General features: G+C 34.7%; 3 protein-coding genes across 5 annotated transcripts; 2 read left to right on the top strand and 1 right to left on the bottom strand.

Moving 5' to 3' along the window:
• Nucleotides 1-4,990: 4,990 nt before the first annotated feature.
• On the top strand, nt 4,991-8,771 carry LOC137828232 (ubiquitin receptor RAD23c-like). 2 transcript variants are annotated; one of them, XM_068634714.1, is made up of 12 exons: nt 4,991-5,257; nt 5,982-6,143; nt 6,267-6,320; nt 6,446-6,525; nt 6,635-6,721; nt 6,867-7,044; nt 7,228-7,383; nt 7,456-7,524; nt 7,618-7,665; nt 7,748-7,857; nt 7,973-8,051; nt 8,449-8,771. In XM_068634714.1, exons 1-12 carry the CDS (start codon nt 5,192-5,194, stop codon nt 8,566-8,568), a joined length of 1,209 nt encoding a protein of 402 aa, XP_068490815.1. In that variant the 5' UTR covers nt 4,991-5,191; the 3' UTR covers nt 8,569-8,771. The 2 variants fall into 2 exon arrangements, with proteins under 2 accessions (XP_068490815.1, XP_068490814.1); XM_068634713.1 differs by having other exon boundaries at nt 4,992-5,257; nt 6,864-7,044.
• A 1,531-nt stretch (nt 8,772-10,302) lies between these two features.
• Nucleotides 10,303-14,890, bottom strand: LOC137827864 (dihydrolipoyllysine-residue acetyltransferase component 4 of pyruvate dehydrogenase complex, chloroplastic-like). Its single transcript, XM_068634219.1, has 6 exons — nt 13,790-14,890; nt 13,494-13,685; nt 13,236-13,323; nt 13,068-13,138; nt 12,866-12,949; nt 10,303-10,713 (listed from the first exon to the last, which is right to left on the bottom strand). Exons 1-6 carry the CDS (start codon nt 14,642-14,644, stop codon nt 10,609-10,611), a joined length of 1,395 nt encoding a protein of 464 aa, XP_068490320.1. The 5' UTR covers nt 14,645-14,890; the 3' UTR covers nt 10,303-10,608.
• A 3,096-nt stretch (nt 14,891-17,986) lies between these two features.
• On the top strand, nt 17,987-20,380 carry LOC137828646 (uncharacterized). 2 transcript variants are annotated; one of them, XM_068635304.1, is made up of 3 exons: nt 17,987-18,340; nt 18,434-18,515; nt 19,944-20,380. In XM_068635304.1, the coding sequence occupies exons 1-3, from the start codon at nt 18,224-18,226 to the stop codon at nt 20,093-20,095; spliced, it is 351 nt and encodes a 116-aa protein (XP_068491405.1). In that variant the 5' UTR covers nt 17,987-18,223; the 3' UTR covers nt 20,096-20,380. The 2 variants fall into 2 exon arrangements, with proteins under 2 accessions (XP_068491405.1, XP_068491404.1); XM_068635303.1 differs by having other exon boundaries at nt 19,941-20,380.
• The last annotated feature ends 128 nt before the right edge of the window (nt 20,381-20,508 follow it).

Raw genomic sequence — 20,508 nt, 5'->3', positions numbered from 1 at the left:
TATAAATGTATTATGATTTTTTATTTTTTTTTCAAATTCAATCATCCAGAATAACTGTCTTATTTTTTGTCAGAAAGCTATTGGGGGATTTAGAGTTACATCAACAATTTTGAAAACTAAAATTACATACCTAAAACTATATATATAACAAAAATATAAGTATATAATTTAATATGATTATAATTAAGGGTGGGTAAAAAATCCAAATTACAAAATCCAATCCATAACCATCCATATTAATTTTAATCCATTTAAATGGATTTATTTCAAATCCAAATCCATATTTTTGGATTTTAAATCCAATCCATTTAATTGGATATGGATTAGATATAGATTGAATACATTTTTGGATTATCCAAATTGTATTTTGGGATGAATTTTGACTTGGCCCGATCCAAGTTAAGCCAAGACAATCCAGCCAATGTCGAGTCGAGCGCGGCCCGACCAATCTCTAACCGAGCAGTCCCGAGCCCATATCGAGCCGAGCAGGCCCTGGTCGATTTCGAGCCGAGCGTGTCTGGGCCGTTGTCGAGTCGTGCATTCCCGAGTTGATGTTAAGCTGAGCTGGCCCTAAACCCTAAACCCGGGTCGATGCAAGTGGAGCGGGCCCGAGTCAATGTCAAGTTGAACGAGCCCGAATTGATGTTGAGTCTTTCGGGCCCGGGCCGATGTCGAGTCTCTTGGGTCTGGGCCAATGTCCAGTCAAACAAGCCTGAGCCAATGTCGAGTCTCCCGGGCTCAGGCTGATGTCAAGCCGAGTGGGCCCGAGCCAATATCGAGTCTCTCGGGCTCATGCCAATGTCAAGTCGAACGGGTCCGAGTCGATGTCGAGTGGAGCGGGCCCGAGTTGATGTCGAGTCGATTGGGCCTTGGCCGATGTCGAGTTGAACGGGCTCAAACCGATGTCAAGTCTCCTAGGCTCGGGTCGATGTCGAGTCTCCCGAACCTGGGCCAATGTCGAGCCGAAAATGCCCGAGTCAATGTCGAGTTGAACGGGTCCAGGCTGATGTCAAGTGTAGCGGGCCTGGGTCTATGTCGAGTCGATTGGGCCCTGGCTAATGTCGAGCCGAACGGGCCCGGACCGATGTCAAGCCGAGCGGGAACGAGCCAATGTTGAGTCGTTCGGATCCGGACCGATGTTGAGTCGTTCGGGCCGATACCGATGTCGAGTCGTCCGGGCTAAGTCAATGTCGAGAGCAGACCCGGGTTGATGTCGAATAATCCAGGCCCGGGTCATTACTGAGTTGTCCGGGTCAATGTTGAGTCGTCTGGGCTTGGGCCCATGTTGAATCCCTCGTGCGCAGGCCCGTGTTGAGTTGATTGTGCCCAGGCCGATGTTGAGCCGAGCCTGCCCGAGCCAATGTCGAGTCTCCCGGGCACGGGCCGATGTCAAGCTGAACGGGTTGGGGCCGATGTCGAGTGGAGCGGGTCTGGGTCTATGTCGAGTCGATTGGGCCCTGGCCAATGTCGAGCCAAGTGGGCTTAGGTCGATGTCAAGCCGAGCGGGCCCGAGTCGATCTCGAGTCGTCCTGGCCTAGGCCATTGTCGAGTTGTTCGTGCCCAGACCGATGTTAAGTCTTCCGGGCTCGAGTCGATGTCGAGTGGAGCGGACCCTGGTCGATGTCGAGTCAATTGGGCCCTGGCTAATGTCGAGTCGAGCGGGCACGAGCCGAGTTCGAGTCGAACGAGCTCAGGCTGATGTCGAATCATTTAGGCCCGGGCCGATGTTGAGTCGTCTGAGCTCGGGCTGATGTCAAGTTGTCCAGGCCCGGGCCGATGGCGAACCGAGTTGGTCCACGTTCAGGTTGAGTCAGCTTAGACCCGGTTCGAGTCAAGTTAGTATGTGTCCATATCAAAATGTATTTAATGTGATTGACAAAGTGAATTTAATCTAATTAACAAAATGGATTAAAAGTAGATTTAATCCACTTTTGATCTAATTAAAATGGATATAAATTTTAAATCCAATCCATTTATTTGGATTTAGATTAATTTTTAGAAAATCCAATCCATGACGACCTAATTATAATTATAGAAAAATCATACGAGATTGACTTTTTTTTCTTTCAAAATCTTGAACTTATCAATAAGTTATAATTAAAATTGGTTATAAAAAACATACAATGAGGTTTTATTTTGTGTTCCTAAAATGAAATTTCGTACAAAAATATTTTTAAAAAATAAGAATACTTCAATTAGTTATTATTAAAATTTTAAAAAATTATTTAAATTCTTTTATTTCAACATGAAAAAAATATAAAAGTTCATATATAAGAAATATTACACTAGTGGGTTAGAGAGTGTTACCTTTTTTTCTCAAATTTTTTTTAAAAAAAAACTAGTATGAAATGAATTAAAATAATGAGTTTGTTTTTTTTTTTTTATTTCATTTCAAAAATAGAACACGAGAAGTGAGAAATGAAAAGAAATAATGAGTTTGTGATCTGTTATAGAAAAAAATAATGAACTGATTAGATGAAGATGGATAATATAAAAATATCTGAATTTTCTTCTTCTATATATTTCATTAGTTTTTTTACTTTTTATTATATTTTATTTTATGTGTTCATATTTATTATTAATGACATGCGTTATAAAAATAATTTAGAAATCCTAATCTTCGTAACTAAGGTTTCGTTAGTGTATTTTTAAGAACTAAGTTAAAAACACTAAACAATCTAAATATAAAATAGGTATGAAAAAAAAAAATAGCTTCCAATGAATATTTACTAAATGTGGTAATGTGCTTAAAACCAAATTAATTTGATAAGATTAGTCAGTCACACAACTAAGTCACTGAGTTTAGCACGTTGGTTATATAATGAGCAATAAAAATATAAAAAAAAAAATACAAATCAAGAGCAAGTCTAGAAACATGCTAGATTTGTCTTAATTGAGTAATTATGATATTCCATTTGAATTTAGTTGAATCAATTTATCTAAACACATTTTTTTATGTGATGATCATGTGTTATGTGGAAGTAAAGAATATTGTTCTACATCATAAGATTCTTTCTTGAACAGATGGAATTTTTATATTTCATTCTTACGTTATATTTTCTTTTGACATTTATGTATATTTAAAAAAAAGGATCTTTTGTTTTTCATGTAATACTATTTAAAAAATATGTGAACATGCTAAATAAAATTTAAATTTGTTACATGTTATAAGCTACATTTTACACCTATTTTTTCACATAATCGGTGTAATATATCATTTTTAAAATCGATTTATTTGGAACTGAAGTCATATATATCAAAATATTTACAAAAATTTTACCATATTTTTATTTACAGTGATTCGTATTTAACCGTTGAAAAAAGTGTTATTTGTACTACTTTTATTACTCTCTTTATATTTTTTAGGAATGACAATGCAACACAACCCATTCATACTTGTGTTGGCTCGCATAAGATTTTTTTTAAATTAATAAAAAATAAACTTTGAATAATTTTTTTTATTAAGTTTTTTTTTTCTTTTTTAGATGAATTAGGTAAATTGTTTCAGAGTATTATTATCACGACACATAAGATGAGTAAAAAAATTATAATGATGTTTTGATTTTTAGTGAAATTTGAATTTCAATCATATTAATAAATTGACTAATAAAATACTTCATTAAATATATACAACTTTTCAATGTAATACATCTAGACACATAATTACTATTCTAATAAAAATATATATTTAAATGTTATTAGAAAAAAGATTAAAGTGTGACTATTATATTTAGCACTTGATGAGTATTGAAATCTAACAATTTATGCATTTTAGAAAGACAAAAAATACTATTAAATATTAAAAAATCATTATAAAAATATGAGGGTGGATAAAGAAATTATGGGGGATGTAAAAAGAAATTTTTAAAATTTTAAAATATACAAGTTATGCGGGCTAGCCCACTCCACACTTGACTCGTGCGGGTTGCGGATTATGCAGGACAGACCTAAGTTAGACCAACAGGTCAAAATTGATAGTCTGCTCCACTTTTTCTCAATGAATTGTGAACAATATGATCCGTCTCACTTTACCGTTCCTAATATTTTTATTCTTACCATTAATGATAATAATAACATTATTATTTTCATAATTATCATTATCATTATCAAGATGTATTATCATGTCATTCCATGCATTAAACACATTAAGAATTATTATTATATGTTTATTTTGTTTTTATTCCATCTTATTCTTGTTATAACTGATCACATCTAATTGTTAAACAAATCTTATCTGATCTACTTGTTAAACAAATCTTATCATATGTAAATGTTAAATTTAAGTATTGATATTAATCAATTTATATCTTTAAGGGGTTTGTTTGTTTAGACGGGAGAGTGAAAAGTGGAAAGTTGAGCGTGAGAAAATAAGTATTGATAAATGAATTTTTGTTTAATTTTACAAAAAATTGAAAGTTTGATAAAAGTTCACTTAAAAAAAATAATATTTATAAAGATCCAGAAAATAGTTTAAAAAAATATAATTTAAATATCACATAAATATTTTATTATAATTTTTTTTTATGTAAATACTATTTTTTAATATACAAAAGAGAATAAAGAGTTTGTTATAACTAAAAACATTTAATATTGAGAAAAACAAAAAAAAATCTTGACCTTAAATAATATATAAAAGAAAATACATAGTGATCAATCATAAAATATATGATCTAAATCTTAATAAAAATTAAAAGAATGATGGTTTTAATATTTATTTTAAAAAACAAACACATGATCCTAAAGATTTATAAAAGGTTTGGAGTGAGGTGAGGCACAACTCACCGCCCGCCAGACACACAAATCTAGCTAACTCTCTCCACTTCAACTCTCTCTCATCCTTCTTCCACGTTAACGCCACTTCCTCTCCACCGTCCACGTCACCACCTCTACCCCATCAAAGCCGCGCGTTTATCCACGCTCCCAATTGCGCGTGATACTCCTCACTCAACCACTAACATAAACTAGCACATTTTCGGGTATATCATATCTCCCTTTTATTTATTTATTTATTTTTATTTTTATCAGAGAAAGGAGGTTTTCTCTTCACATTTGTTGCGCCTTTTCCTCACTCTCTCTTGTTCCTTTCTTCTCTACAACGGTGTCGTTGCTGTCTTCGGATCGGCCGACTTTACCACACCGGCGTGACTTCCGACGCTGTTCGTGGCGCCTTATTGCGATAGCCGTGACGAAGATGAAGGTTTTCGTGAAGACTCTCAAAGGCACTCACTTCGAAATCGAAGTGCAGCCGCAAGACGCGGTTTGTTACTCTAAACTTGTTCGATTGGGTTTCCTTCCTAATTTCCTTTTTCTATTTCGGTCGCTAATCGCGTCCCGGCCTTGAATTGTCTCGAAAGTTTCTCTTCCTTTTACAGCCCTCAAATTGAGTGTTAATTAGGGTTTGATGTTTCGCTTACGTCAATTCTAATTTAATTTTGATGGCAATTTGGATTAACTTTGTTACTTGATAGTTAATTCCTGCTTTTTCGGAGTGATGATTGATTTGGTATGTGGAATATGCTGGGGGAACGGATGAACTGTGTTATTCTCGTCAGAACATTCTTTGCTCGTGTGAATTAGTGGCAAACTTTTTATTGATGGTTCTCTGGATTCTATTATTAGTGCGAAGTCTGTTTTTGTAAGCTTGGGCTTCTTGGCATGTTATAGTTAATAAGTTCCGCATTGGCAATCTTTGGATTAATGCTTCTTATTGTCAGAATGGGTATTGTCTTGAAATCTAGGACTGCACTTTTTATGTGAATAGTGTGCGTTTTTTAGTCACTTTAGAAGTTGCATGTTTCTAACAATTGAATTTTTCTAAATACTTGATGTGACCTAAATGTGGAGTTCTATATCGTCAAATGTCTCAATGCTTCATCTTTTAGTTTTACGGGATTTGTGATTCACTTCTACGTACTTCTGGTTTTTCTGAACATCAGTAACTGATATGTTACATTATTTGTAATTGTGGGTATTCTTTTCAGGTTTCTGAAGTGAAGAAAAGTATTGAATCTGCTCAGGGTGCAGATGTCTATCCTGCTGCACTGCAAATGCTAATTCACCAAGGGAAAGTTCTGAAGGATGCTACTACCTTGGAGGAGAATAACGTAGCTGAAAATAGTTTCATTGTAATTATGCTATCCAAGGTAAATTTTTCTTTAGTTCATTTTTTTTTATAAAAAAAAGCGATATTATGTTGCATATTCTGTATCACAATTGTATTAATTTATTTTGCACTAAATTAGAGTTGTGTGTTTAAAAAATGCTAGAGTAAGAGCACATCTGCTGACGGATCTACTACTTCTACTGCACCATCGACCAAGGTGACAATAGTTTGCAATGTTTCTATCATTTAGGCTTTACCCTATTACGGGATATGGTAAGACAAAAGCATAATCTCTCTTATGCGTTATCTAAACATTCTCTACAAATTGTGTATTCACTGCAGACACCACAGACTAGTGCACCTCCTACTTCAACAACGCCAGTTTCAACTGCACCTCAAGCTCCTGCTGCAACTGAGGCACTGTGAGTGACTAATCTTTACAGGATTATTTTATTTGTTTAGATAAATATGAATTTCAATTATTTTAATATGTATTATGTGCTATTTAAAGGCTTCATTTCAATTTGACAGGCCTGCAACTGTTACTGTACCTGTATCCTCACCTTCTCCAGCGCCAGCTCCTCCTGCACCTGCTTCTATTTCTTCAGGAACTCCTGTGTATGTATTTTGTTTCCTGCCATGCCATGTATGGAATGTAGAGTTTAAAGTTGCTGTCATTTTTGTATCCTGAAAGACAGAACTCTTCAACTTGCTTGATTCTTCTTTTAAGTTCTGTTTTTAAACAAATGTCTTTCTGAAGCAGGGAGGGGTCTGATGTCTATGGCCTAGCGGCATCCAATCTCGTTGCTGGTAGCAACTTGGAGGGAACAATTCAGCAGATTATTGACATGGGTGGAGGGAGCTGGGACAGGGATACTGTTGTCCGTGCTCTTCGAGCTGCTTATAACAACCCTGAGAGAGCTGTTGAATATTTGTATTCTGTATGTAAATTTTAGATGTTAAATTCTTTGTGCTTGATGACTTTTGTCCGCCAAATATTTCAGTTGCATTTTTTTTAGTTCAGTTGAGCACCGTAGTTATGTGGGTGGAAGGTGGTTTCTTTTCTCTTGTGATTTTTTGCTGCCTTTTCTTTTTTAATTCAAATTACCATTCATCAATGTTAGGGTATCCCTGAGCAAGCTGAAGCTCCAGCTGTAGCCAGAGCACCTGCAGGTGCTCAACCTGCAAATCCTCCTGCTGCTGCGGCTCCACAGACAGCACAACCTGCTCCGGTTACCTCAACTGGACCTAATGCTAATCCTTTAGACCTTTTCCCGCAGGTAGTTATTACACATTTATTTATTGAAGAGAAAATGGAACCTTTGGGTTGTATACTGAATTTTGTGTAACAGGGCCTTCCCAACGTGGGTGCTGGTGCTGCTGGTGCTGGCTCATTGGATTTTCTACGCAACAGTCAACAAGTATTTATTATCTTTCTCTTCATTTAAACTGAATTTCTTGCTTCATAGATATGTTTTAAATAGATGTTTCAATTATGTTAATTTGCATTTCAGTTCCAAGCCTTGCGGGCTATGGTGCAGGCTAATCCACAAATATTGCAGGTTTTCTTCTTTTCCTCAGTAGTGTATCACTGTAGCCTATGTTGTCTTCTTCAGGGTTTTCTGAATCTTGTTCTTGCTTCAGCCTATGCTACAGGAGCTTGGCAAACAAAATCCTCATCTTATGAGATTGATTCGAGATCATCAAGCTGATTTCCTTCGCCTGATAAATGAACCTGTGGAAGGTGGTGAAGGGTAAGGGATCATCTTTTGCTGTTCTTTGCTAATGTTATTTGTGTGTAGAGATGGGAGGGGAATGTCTTTCCAGGGGATCATCTGTGCCCATTTTCACTGACTTGTTTTACTTCAGGAACATATTGGGGCAGCTGGCTGGTGGCATGCCACAAGCAGTGTCCGTCACTGCTGAGGAGCGCCAAGCAATTGAACGTGTAAGTTTGACTTCTTGTCTGTATATAAATAATTAAATGAATAGCTACGCATCTATCTGGTGCCTTGGCTGTCTTTATTATGGTTTCTCGTTAGGATGTGATGTATATGTTTACTGAGTCTTTCAAGAATAGTGATTGTTGTAATATTAGCACTACACATTTGTTTAGCCGGCTTTAACCATAGTTCGAATTCGGCCTTTGTCCCGTTCCTCAGAACATCAGGGGTGATTATTTTTAAACTGACCCCTACTGTTTCCGAGGAGCACCGGCGGTTAACATGTTTATTAGCTCGTCTGTCGTCTAAAATTTATAATAATCAGAGTTGTGATTGAAATTTATAATGATCTGAGTTATGACTGAAATATATAATAATTTGAGTTGTGGTTTTTGTTTTCAGCTTGAAGCAATGGGATTTGATCGTGCAATCGTATTGGAGGTCTACTTCGCGTGTAACAAAAATGAGGAATTGGCTGCGAACTACCTTTTAGATCACATTCACGAGTTTGATGAACAATAGATCTCCTTTCCAATTTGCCAAATTATTTCTTTTCAACTTTTTCTCTTGATGGGTCTTTGTTACATTCGATGTTTAATGGGTTAAAGTTTGATACTGACAATCTCAAGTGGATAAGTTTTAGCCTCTCCTTTGTAGTTATTATTTCCTCCCTGTTCGTTGAGGGTTTCTTAGTATTCATATACATAGATGTTTGCCCTGCCTTATTGGTTTTTTCTGCATCCTTTTTAGTTTTAACAACATTTATGGTTGTGCATGTTTTTTTTCAGTCGCTAGTTGACAGATGCCAAATTAGTCGTGTTTGGAGTACATTGAGATAACTTAAAATAGTTATCATGTTGGAAATTTATCATAAACAAATTTAAGTTGAATAGATCTTGGAATTAATTAAAATGTTAAGAATATATTAAAAATCAAATAAACTATAAAAGAAAATTCACAAAATAAATTCTGAAAATGTATTTTGACCAGTACTCCATTATTATTTAAGAGTATTTTTTTGTTATTTCATATAAGTATCAGAGTGTAGGTCACAATTGATCAGGTGCACGAAGTAATTGCTTAAATTTTGATTTGCTGAACTCGTGATCTGAATATGAGCATGCTCTTATTTAAGGAAATTTTTTGTCAATGAGTGTAGTTCAGAATTCATTGGGTGTAGGAAGTAATTGCCTAAATTTATATCTGATGAACTCGTCGTGACCCAAATATGACCATGGAACCATAACAACTTAGGCTTTTACTTTTTTCACCTATCAATTCCTGAAATTCGACCCCTGTACATTATGTGCATTCTGTAATTAAAAAAATTAAAAAATACATTCTGGAATAGTTGTTTTGCATTCTGAATAAAATTGAAAAATCAAAATCTCATAGAAAGACAATTTCGGAATACAAACCATATATTTGATAAAATGGATTCTAGAAAACAAAACCTAAAAACATATTTTGGAAAACTGTTGTAGAAAATCTAACCTAATATGGAAAGACAATTTCGGAATACAAACCATATATTTGATAAAATGGATTTTTGAAAACAAAACCTAAAACAATTTTGGAAGACTGTTGTAGAAAATCTAACCTAATATGGAAAAGTGTTCTGAAAATCTGAATCTAGAATTTTATTGCAGAATAACAAATTTTGAATTCATTCTGACATGCACCTCCACACCTATTAAAAATATAAGAGGAAATCTTAATCATTATATATCAAGGTGTAGTTTCAAATTAATTAGGGGCAGATTGCAAAAGCCAACAACTCATTCGCCTTCACCGCCCCCATAAGGTCGTAAATGTCACCAACCTTCCCTACCTGACCAAAAATCATAGGTATGTTGCTGAGCTACCAAAAACAAAATAAAAAAACCCATAATCATCCTTCTAAGTAATGGATGATTATGATTTTCCCGTGGATTTAGTTGAACCAACCGATCTAAACATTTTAAAAACATATTTGGTAATCAAAATAGGATAAGATACAAGAGTAAGACAATGATATCAGTTGGAGAAAGGAAGAGTGCATCACTACTGACATTCTTCCTTACCAAGTTACCACGCAGGAAAAGAAAGCATTAGCCGCAATGTATTCTTGGCGGGAAAGAAATTCACAATGACATTCCACGTGTCCTTATTTGGGACATTATTTTGGTAATGGCCCTTGTCGAAGGTGAAGAAAACAATTGAGATATGATGTGGGTGCCAACGGATTTGTGAGAATCAATACCAAAAATCCAGAAGTAAAAAGTAAAAGAAATTTTTATTGAAAAATCGAACCTTTAAAGCTGCTTACTGCTTACTGCTTACAAGTAGATTCTCAACATAATTGCCTTACAACATCCCCCACTGTAAACAATATTAAAGCTGTTTCTCCCTATCAAAAAATCTAGTAAATGGTCCTCAGGATAGCTCCTAAAAGATAAAACATGATGAAAGTTGAGGGGAAAAAATCAGAAAATGTTCAGCATTGAGCCAAACAGCTTCTCAACAAAGTGTCAAGCCGTGATCCGGTGTTGGTCATAATTTTATGTTGGAAGTGCATAATGACTATAATGTCAGGCTTTCTGGGTTTTCAACGATTTTTGAGAACGTCTGGAGGAAGGCAGCCAAGTCAGCACCATAAATTATTCGATGATCAGCAGTTACATTCACCTGAAAATGAAGTTTAAAATCAATTCTAATCACATGTAGTGGTTCAAATTCAACTCTACCCAACTTAAACAAAAAATACACTAAATATGGCAGAGCAACCATGCATCTTAATGGTAAAGAGCAGAAAGGAAACATTGTTGAGTACTTGAGTTATATTGAAATTTCCAATATTCGTGTGAGAATAAAAGCAGGTAAAATATGAGAATAATACATTGTTCGGGACCAACAACGCCTCGGATTTTTTTTTAAAAAAAAAACTAGGTAACAATTGTCGGAATGTTGCATTCCCAAGTTCACATTCATAGAATCATAGGAAAAACTTAAGCTTGAAAGAAAAATGATATACTTCTCCGGGGCATATGAAACAATTCTCCAACTTTCAGATGATAGATTATACTTTTGTATAAATTGGGAAAATTTAACAATTAAAAAAGTCATCACGGCAGCTCTCCCTTATACTGAAGAAAATTTTAAGAAAATTATTAGCTGTATTCATCTAGTGAGAGGACGGAATAAAGGCAGAGAGATTAATGAAAACATAAACCTTTACGAATGATGTGCAAGGGCATGATGACAATTTCCTTGAAGATTTAACGCTTAACTTCTATTATTACATACCTTGACCCCTGTCTGAGAACCTTGCGTAGTAGCATGCTGTTTTACATAAAACAGGATAAAAACTAGGGCCTGGGTAGGATTGTTCCATTATCAATTGGCCAAAGCCTAAGTGACAGTTATAGTGGTTATATATTTAAAGGCATGCCCTCTACATGGATATTCATATTAAAGGTTGGAACTCCCTCTTTTTCGACAAGAAAGATAAAAAAAAGTCCGGTCATTTAATGGGTCAAGGAATGAATGTAACAGAGTCTCAGAGTACAGTACAGAGTCACTACTAGTTTAGTACTGGTTTTGTAGCTTGCCTGTCAACTTTTGACAGTTAGCAGTCATGCATGAGTGCTTTCTTTATATATCTGTTTCTAATTGACCTTTACCTTTCGTCTATCATAGAGTAACATAACAATATAGATCCATTGAATTATACTAATGATAACAATAACAGAAGGTAGATTTCAAGTTCACTCTGCTCAAGTTCTCTTTCTCCATGCTTAGGTTATTTTTCTAACATGGTATCTAACTCTTCTTATGGCCTAACCTCTCACTCATGGTGGGCTCTCTCATGTTTACGATCCTTCTGTCTTGTGGTGGTGTAATTATATGAATGTCCAACTGTTTATACACACTATTAATGGTTACACTAATAAGTAGCCATTTTTAACATTAAGCTATTAAGAATAAAATACTCAGTACGTAGTTTAGAAACCGGTGTTGTAGCTTGCCTATCTGTTTAGCAACTGTTGCAGTTGGCAATGATACATGTAGTGCCAAGTCAACACCTAATGTATCTAACTATTTCTGATTCAGACCTTTACCTTCTACTATGTATAAATGATCTCTTTGTAACAATATCGATGATTATTTTAATCGGAAAAATAAATTCTTTTAATATAAGAGGTCAAGACTTAAACAAATTAAGAATTCAAGACCAGGAGGGAAAGTCTGGATAACACTTTCTTCAAGAGAGAAGAACTACACATTCCAAGCCAGATAAGAGTGAAGTCTTTGAAAGGACAAAAATCCGGTTCACAGGGTAAAAGTAGCAGCAGTCAAAAGTTCAAGAAATGGAGACTTCAGAGGATGGACTCTGGTTTTTCTCTTAATGACCGTAATCTAGCAAATATTTTTAAAGATAATAATAAAAATGGTCAAGATTTGAGACAACCAATTGTATTAAATCTTAAGAAAAATATATTTTGAAGCATAACACCGCACAGATGTAATCTAAAATCAAATCTTAAACCCATTGATTAACTCTTCCAAAACATATAATCATGTAGCACAGCTCCATTCAGATGTCCAAAATTTAGGGTATGCGCCAACAATTGAACTTTCAGAAAAGTATCATTATGCAGTATAACACCATGCAAATACAGTATAAGGCTTATGCCTAATTGCCTACACATGAAGATTCTGGTGCATTGCCAAAAAGGCTCTATTTCCGTAAAAAATTGTCTGTGTTCACCTGGACTGTGTCCATTGTACTAAGCATAAATGCATAAACAAACAAAAGAAGTTATAACAAGTAACTCACCAGCATTTTATTCTTCACGCTGAAGAATCCGTCTTTATCAGCCAGAACAGTAGGCTTAGATGCCCCAACAGCCATGATAGCGCCCTGGAAATAAAGAGCAAGGCAAAGTTTAACCGCCAAATAAAACGTTCAAATTGCCACAAAATGAGCCACAGCATCTCCCAAAATCAAGGCTTCAAAAATCCCAAATGTCATCACTAACCTGGCCTGGTGGGAGTATGGCATCAAACCTGTCAACTCCAAACATACCCAAATTGGAAAGTGTGAAAGTTCCTGTGGCATTCACGATTAAATTTTAGTCAGAATTAAAATACTAAAGTTCCACATAATGATAACAAATTGCCCTCATCGACAATAACTAAGAAGAAACCTGAATTATACTCATGAGGTTGCAATTGCTTTGCACGAGCTTTTTCCACTAGCTCCTTCCATTTTTGGGACAACAGATACAAGTCCAACTGCCACGGCCAAAAACAAGTACCCAATCAAATTAGACAAACAATAACAGCCCTATCTTCCTAGGTGAGGTTAGCTACTCCGGTAAAGATTGATCAAATTCTCCGGTCACAGGACACAAAATTATACAAGAAACACAATAATTTTCATTTGGGATAGAGAAGCCACACACCTTATCTGCATCCTGGAGAACAGGAGTGATCAAACCACCATTAATTGCCACAGCAACAGCAACATTAATGTTACTGTTATATACGAAATTCTTACCGTCTTTGCAGGTGGAATTGACAACAGGGTGCTGAACAAGTGCCATTGCAGCAGCCTTGGCCAAAATAGCCGTCATAGTCACACCCTTCTTTTTCACCTAACAAGCAGAAAGAACATAACATAAACAAGTAATTAAAAACACATTTTCCAATAATCACAATTCACATAAACCAAACACTTCCCTCATAAGCATATCCATACCTTCTCATAAAAAACATCCAATGCATCAGTAGTCACAGGGTACCCAACCCTGAACGTAGGCACAGATAGACTCTCCACCATGTTCTTCGCCACCGCAGATTGCATCGTAGTGAAAGGAACAACACTCGAACCCGGAATCGGAGCTGGTGCAGCAGAACCAGCAGCAGATTTCGGTGCAGGAGCTGGCGTCGCCGGAGCAGGGCTCACCGGCGGAGACACTTTGCTCTTCGAGGGAGCAATTCCGGCAGCAGCCTCCACATCCTCAGGAGTAATCCTACCAAACGGGCCGGATCCGACGACCGTCGCAATGTCCACCTTGTGCTGCTTCGCGAGCTTCTTAGCCTGAGGCGTGGCCACGGTCTTCCTTGGCCCTTCGGAAACGGACTTGGCAGGAGGAGGAGGTGGTGGAGGAGTTGCCGGAGCAGCAGCGGCTGGAGCGACTGGAGCGGCGGGAGAAGGAGCAGATTTGGCAGCTTTGGCTTTGGCTTCGGCGACTTCTTCGGGAGAATCGACGAGAAGGCCAATGGCGGCTCCGACGGGGGCGGTTTCGCCGTCCGAAACGACGATGGCGGCGAGTATACCATCGTAGAAGGTCTCGACGTCCATGTCGGCCTTGTCGGATTCAACGACGACGACGCTTTCGCCCTTGGAGAGCTTGTCGCCCTCGGATTTGATCCAGGAGACAATTTTGCCTTCGGTCATGGTGGAGCTGAGGGCGGGCATGAAGATTTCGCGGATCTTGGCTTGGACGGAGACGCGGCGGCGGGGGAATGCAGTGAAGCGGCGGCATGGGAGGAGAGTGGCGGTGGTGGAGAGAGAAGAGGAGAAGGAAAGGGTATTGGGGAGAGATGCCATTTGTGATCACTACTTGCTCTGAACAGAAACGCTTTGCGAAGAGAAGTGAAGAAAAGTGAAGAGAAGACGGAGATACCTATGAAGTGTTTGTTGGTTGGTTCACTCTCTTCTTTGTGTTCTTAGTTCGCTTCCTCAAATATCGATCACACTTGGAATTTCTATTTCGTTTAACTGTTGCTAACTTAGTTCTTATCGACCAACAAAAACAACAACCATACATTATCAATATCATTAAACAACATCATCGTTATATGAGAACTGCTAATGTTATATATAAAAAACTATGAATTTCTCATTTATGATCAACTATAATTTAACACGCTATTAAAAATATATTATTCATGTATTTTAATTTGATTTTGAGTATTATTGAGTATAGCACTTGAAATTAAAATTATTGTTAAATAACTTAAGTGGTTGATTAGTATAATTTAACATAAAACTTATAAATTATAATTTAAAAAAACATTCATATTTACAATTTTGTAATAATTACCTGTAAAATAAATAAATAAAAATTGAAGGATTAAGTTAGCACCTCTTTAAAAGACAGTAACTTACGAAAAAAAATGTAGATGATTCATTCATGTTCTAGTATTGTAACTAAGACAATGATTTTTTTTCATATGTATTTTTTCAAATGCTTTTCACATAGATATTCATCTTTAATCACATAGTCTTTTTCATTACAATTCTAATTATATGTACCACTAGTAATGTGCACAAATTCTTTCATACTACCACGACAACAAAATTTCTGAAAATATTCAGATTTCAATATATGTTTGTAATTATTAAAATAAGTGTAATGCGACTCTTTCAATAATGCAAAGTGTTTGGACAAAGAACAATATTGGTGATGCAATTGCTACGAGAAAAACAATATAATTGTTGCATAATTTAATGTGAAATTGGATATTGTATATTTTGAAAATTATAGAATTATATCAAATGTTTTAAGAATAATATTTTTTGTTTAATGATTTTTTTTTTAATCCTTATAAAGACGTATAAAAGATAAAATTAATCTTGACTACTCTTAAATGTAGTTATTTTTTTATTCATATTAGATGTTACCTCTTATTATGTATAATTGTTAATGTTATCATTTTTATCATTCTCACACCTTTGTTGCTTCATTATTAACCGTGTCAACTGTATCATCGTTATAAGTGTGAAATGTGTGCAAAATCTACGTTTATGTTTTCATTTTTATAAGTTATGCACATATTCTGAATTACCTGATATAAGAATTTCTCCAACTATTTAAGAATGACTTATAGATTATACAATGTAAAAATATTTTTTTTAAAAAGTAATTTCTAAATTGTGTCATGTAGAATATATTTCTAAAATTGTAAGTCATCAGATTGCATAATCCAAAAATTATTCCAAAAATCTACTTGTATTAAATAATTTAAAAAATTTCAAATTACACAATTAAAAAATAAATTATTTTAGAAATTTAGAGTTTAGAATTTAATATTTTTTATTTTTGTATTAAAGCAAACTGTCAAAGATTGTTGACCAACTTTTCCTTTAAGAATAAAGGCAATAAGACTTTCCCACTAGACCTTAATGTAAGAATAGCAAAGTAGGTAAGGAATTTAACATTTATGGGGTAGAAAAAGGGAAGCATGGGTGCAGAAGGAAATTCTCTCCCCAAGCTTTCATGATTAGCTTTTGAGCCCACGAGTCTGCTGCCTGTAGTTGCTTTTGTTTGGATCCTTTGGCCATTTTTCTTATCATATCCCAAAAAAATAACAAAATAAGTCTAAAAAAGTATTATGTAGTACATCATGATGGTGATGATATGTTCTTGCACAAACGATGTAATTTTAAAAAAATTGTAAATCATTTTAATTTATGATTCCTGTAAAAGAAATTCTTGTTTTTGTCTTTGTAAAATTTAAATTACTATTTTTAAAAGAAATTATAGTTACTTTTCTTAAATTTAAGTAGTTTGTTTTAATTGTTTAGTTAGTTAAGCTATTTTCCTATATTCGTGGCTATATTTCTGGGTTTTCCTCAAAGATTTATTGATAGTTTTATGGCAAATACTATATTAAGCTTTTAGCACATCGGTTATAAGACGAACGAACATACAAATATCACCTAAAATCCGACATATTATTACTATGCACATTCCAATAATATTAGGATAGATTCTTTGTAGGTTTTCTCTCTGGTCCTAACAATATATATTCTTTGTATGTTTCCAACTACATTTTTAATTATATATATACATATATATATTTATATATTAAGGTCTCGTTGAGCCACATTAACACAGAGAGTTAAATAATATATTTTAGTGATAAAAAAATAAAATATTATAGTTTAAAAAAATGAAATAAAGATTAACAAATTTCTCATAAACACATGCCATGGATAAATATTTTGCTAAGGATTAAGTGATTATTCTTGTATGAAAGTTGGGGTTTAGAGAACTATCGAAAAAAGACGTTCGGTACTTAGTTCTCAGAACACTGTATAGGATGACGTACTTGATTTTTGGAATATGTGCTATTTATATTACTTTTGGTGAGTTTTCCTTATTGGCTCAGCTTAAGAAGTTAGACTCCATTTAGGACTGTATTGCCTAGCTCTTAATCACAAATTAGTTTCGCTAACCTTAGTTGAACGTAATTGAACTTGTATTTTGGATCGGTCCTATGGATGTGGGCCTTTACCTTGGTCAGCCCAATGATGAAAAACTGTCATTTCATTTAATTGGGATGTCCTAAATTTAACATGTCTTTTAGACTGAATAATATAAAACTCAGAATTATGAATGTATTGACCGAAACGTGATATCAGACGTACTTCCTAGATACATATTTAATAAAACAAAATAAAACTTTTAATGAAGAATTAAATATTCCAACAATGTAGAATAAGTTAAAGACGTGACATTATTTATTAATTCAGTCCTTAAGTCCTTAAGTTGGCGTGTTTAGTTTGATGACAGAGAGTTTTGAAATGAGAATAGCAGAATGGTATCCCTGAAATGGACCCTGCTGGAACTAACTGTTTGACTTTAGTTACACAGAGGACCTACACCATAATGAATCCAATGCTTCTCATCTTCTCCATACTCAACTATCTACCATCATTACTTAACCAATAATAAGTACTCAAACATCTACCAAAATTTAGACTAAATTCTATTCATACAAGCCTTCTATAATTGTATTGGCTTAAGCCTTGCAGAGTCAACTAAGCGCATAACAGTGTTGCAGAACAGTTCAATTAATTTATTTGTGAGTAGAAAAAAACAACCAAGCACTATGTGGGACATGCTCCAGTACATAAGTGAAACAATAATCAATAATCTCCGTTAAAGTAGCCTTAAAACCTAACCTTTTTCACTTTCTTTCCCATTCATTTCCATCATGCTTTCTCCATTTTCTTCCCACCATAAACAAGCATCCCAGGTGGTGAAATTCTTCTATCACCCTACAAAGTGATTTTCATATTCATTCATCAATTTCTGCACATGCTTCTCTCTTATGTAGGATGGTACTGAGCCTGCAAGGTTACTAGACATACATAGGCTCTGCTAAAATTAATGCCGTTATGGCTTTTGAAGATGGTTCCAAAAAGGAGTTGCAGAAAGTTGGTCTAGAAATCTCCAACGGCTTTCCCCTTGCAAGGACTACTCTGGCATCTATGGAGTCTTTGTCCCTGCCAGTGGTACTGTAACCTCCTTCCTTACCCCATTTTTCAGCTCTGAAATTGATCATGAGTTTGTTTCTGATTTTAGTTTTGTTCTTGTGCTGAAAACAGGTTCAGGAAGTTGTTCTTTCTGCAGATATGCAGTGTGAGAAGTGCCAGAAGAGGGTGGCTGATATTATTGCTAAAATGAATGGTAAGCCTCTACTTTACATTGAGTGTGGATTAGTGTGTTGCTCATGATTGCAAAGTTTAGATATTAAAAAAGGCACTTTAAACCTAATTGAATTTCATAATACACACTTCATCACTTCATCACTTCATCACGTTGAGACTACCAACTCGTGTGTGAGATTATATATTTATGAGTGGTCCAATAACGATCCGATAACATGTGACACAATAAGCTCAACAAACTCATTATTAGAATAGACTCGAAATGACTCTGAAACCATATTAAGAAGTGGACTTTAAGCCTATTTCAAATTTATAAAACCGAACTATAAAACAAAGTTTGCACTCACTTATACATTATGAAATGTTCTAATCTTTAGTCGATTTAGAATATTGTTATATAATTGACTAACCTGAGACATTGTTATATGATTGGCTTTGAAGCTCTACTGAGAAATGAGGGATCTTGCTGTTTTTGTTGAGGGTTATTATGACTTAATTGCAGAGAATTGAGTGTTTGGTATTGCATATGATTGTCAGAATTACTAACTAACTATTTTCTACCTTAAGAAGAAGTGATAATAGAGAAAAAGTTGATTGGCCCATACTGTTTTTGTTGTCACATTTGATTAGGGTAGCATGTGTTTTGGCTGCAAGGCTGGGGAACACTGTTATTTATGTCTGTACTCTGCACTAAACTAACAACTGTTATTTCTTCTGTTTTTGGTCTTTTTCTTTTTGCAACTTTGTTACCTTCTTGTATGTGTTGGCGTTTTGCCCCAAACATTATGCAAGTTCAACAACTTCAAAGTTTCATTAACTTTTTTCTCACTTATGTTTAATTAATTTTAATGTTTATTTAGATAATTTCTTCTTCTTTTTCCCTACATTTGTTTTTTTATTATTGCAGTTATAAAATTGTGATCCATGGATGAACCTAAAACCCGAAAATATTGACATGAGAGTGTACTAGAATATTACATCAATATTTTTGTTATATATTGAATGCTAAGTAGATAGAATAACCAAAGTTATAAAAAGCAATGAGAGGATTACAATCAAAGGAAAGATTAGAAAACTAAATCTAAAAAGAAGAAGAAAAAACTACTTTTATTTAATAATTTCAAGAAAATTTGTACCATTTTAATGTATTTCTCTACTTTTTAATCTTTTAGGTGGTATGAAATGTATGTTCTTCTGTTAGCTCACACCTACCTTTCTAAGCCTCTTCCCCACAGAAAACATAAAAGAGCAATGTTCATAATTGTACTAATTTGACAATAAAGAATGCTATTTAAGTATTATATTTGTTATAGTTTGTTTTTAAATTAGAATTGCACTTATTTTTCTTTTGTACAATAAACAAGTGAGTTTAAAAATATGAAGAGTTTTTGTTTTTGACATTTATGAGATGTATTTGTAATGGAGAGATGTTGTGATTTTTCAGCAGAAACAGAGTCAGTGGTGGTGAATGTGTTGGAAAAAAAGGTGGTACTTACTTTTAGATTAACAACTATTGGTAAAGTAATTTCTCAACAAATTACTCCTCTCCCTGCTACTGTTCCTAAAGTTGCAATTATTAAAAGGATATTTCGTTTTTAACGAGTTTAGTATACCTTACAAGAGACCCACAGGAGCATAAGATTTTGCAATTTGATTTCCCCGTGTACAGCACATTGACATTGAATTTGATTTTCTCATTGAATTTCTTTTGTAAATTGCCTTCTGATTTGAAGCATGGACATTTCAAAGTGATTTTTAGGTCTGTTTATTTTAGAGGAATAGAATTATTTTGATGAATATGTATCTCAGTTAACCTTAATTTCAGATTTGACTCATTTGAGTGTTAAAATGTCAGTGATGAGCCTAATTATTTTTTTTAGTGAATTATTTCTGTTAATTGCATCCTAGTCAACATCTTTAATTAGATGAAATAATATTCTAGTGCATCTATTTTTTATAATTCATTATACCCCTTGGATCAAAAGTATAAATACAAATACATGATTTTTTTG

The sequence above is a fragment of the Phaseolus vulgaris genome, chromosome 7 (assembly GCF_000499845.2).
Source record: "Phaseolus vulgaris cultivar G19833 chromosome 7, P. vulgaris v2.0, whole genome shotgun sequence".
Lineage (NCBI taxonomy): Eukaryota > Viridiplantae > Streptophyta > Magnoliopsida > Fabales > Fabaceae > Phaseolus > Phaseolus vulgaris.
This window is presented reverse-complemented; position numbering and strand designations above follow the sequence as displayed.

Coding starts and splice junctions, on each gene's coding strand:
- LOC137828232 (XM_068634713.1), top strand. CDS start 5,192: ATGAAGGTTTTCGTGAAGACTCTCAAAGGCACTCACTTCGAAATCGAA. Junction 7,525..7,617: donor TTCTACGCAACAGTCAACAA/GTATTTATTATC, acceptor TTTGCATTTCAG/TTCCAAGCCTTGCGGGCTAT. Junction 7,858..7,972: donor CCTGTGGAAGGTGGTGAAGG/GTAAGGGATCAT, acceptor GTTTTACTTCAG/GAACATATTGGGGCAGCTGG.
- LOC137828646 (XM_068635303.1), top strand. CDS start 18,224: ATGGCTTTTGAAGATGGTTCCAAAAAGGAGTTGCAGAAAGTTGGTCTA. Junction 18,341..18,433: donor AGTCTTTGTCCCTGCCAGTG/GTACTGTAACCT, acceptor TGCTGAAAACAG/GTTCAGGAAGTTGTTCTTTC. Junction 18,516..19,940: donor TATTATTGCTAAAATGAATG/GTAAGCCTCTAC, acceptor GTGATTTTTCAG/CAGAAACAGAGTCAGTGGTG.
- LOC137827864 (XM_068634219.1), bottom strand. CDS start 14,644: ATGGCATCTCTCCCCAATACCCTTTCCTTCTCCTCTTCTCTCTCCACC. Junction 13,686..13,789: donor TGGATGTTTTTTATGAGAAG/GTATGGATATGC, acceptor TCTGCTTGTTAG/GTGAAAAAGAAGGGTGTGAC. Junction 13,324..13,493: donor TTCTCCAGGATGCAGATAAG/GTGTGTGGCTTC, acceptor TGGCCGTGGCAG/TTGGACTTGTATCTGTTGTC.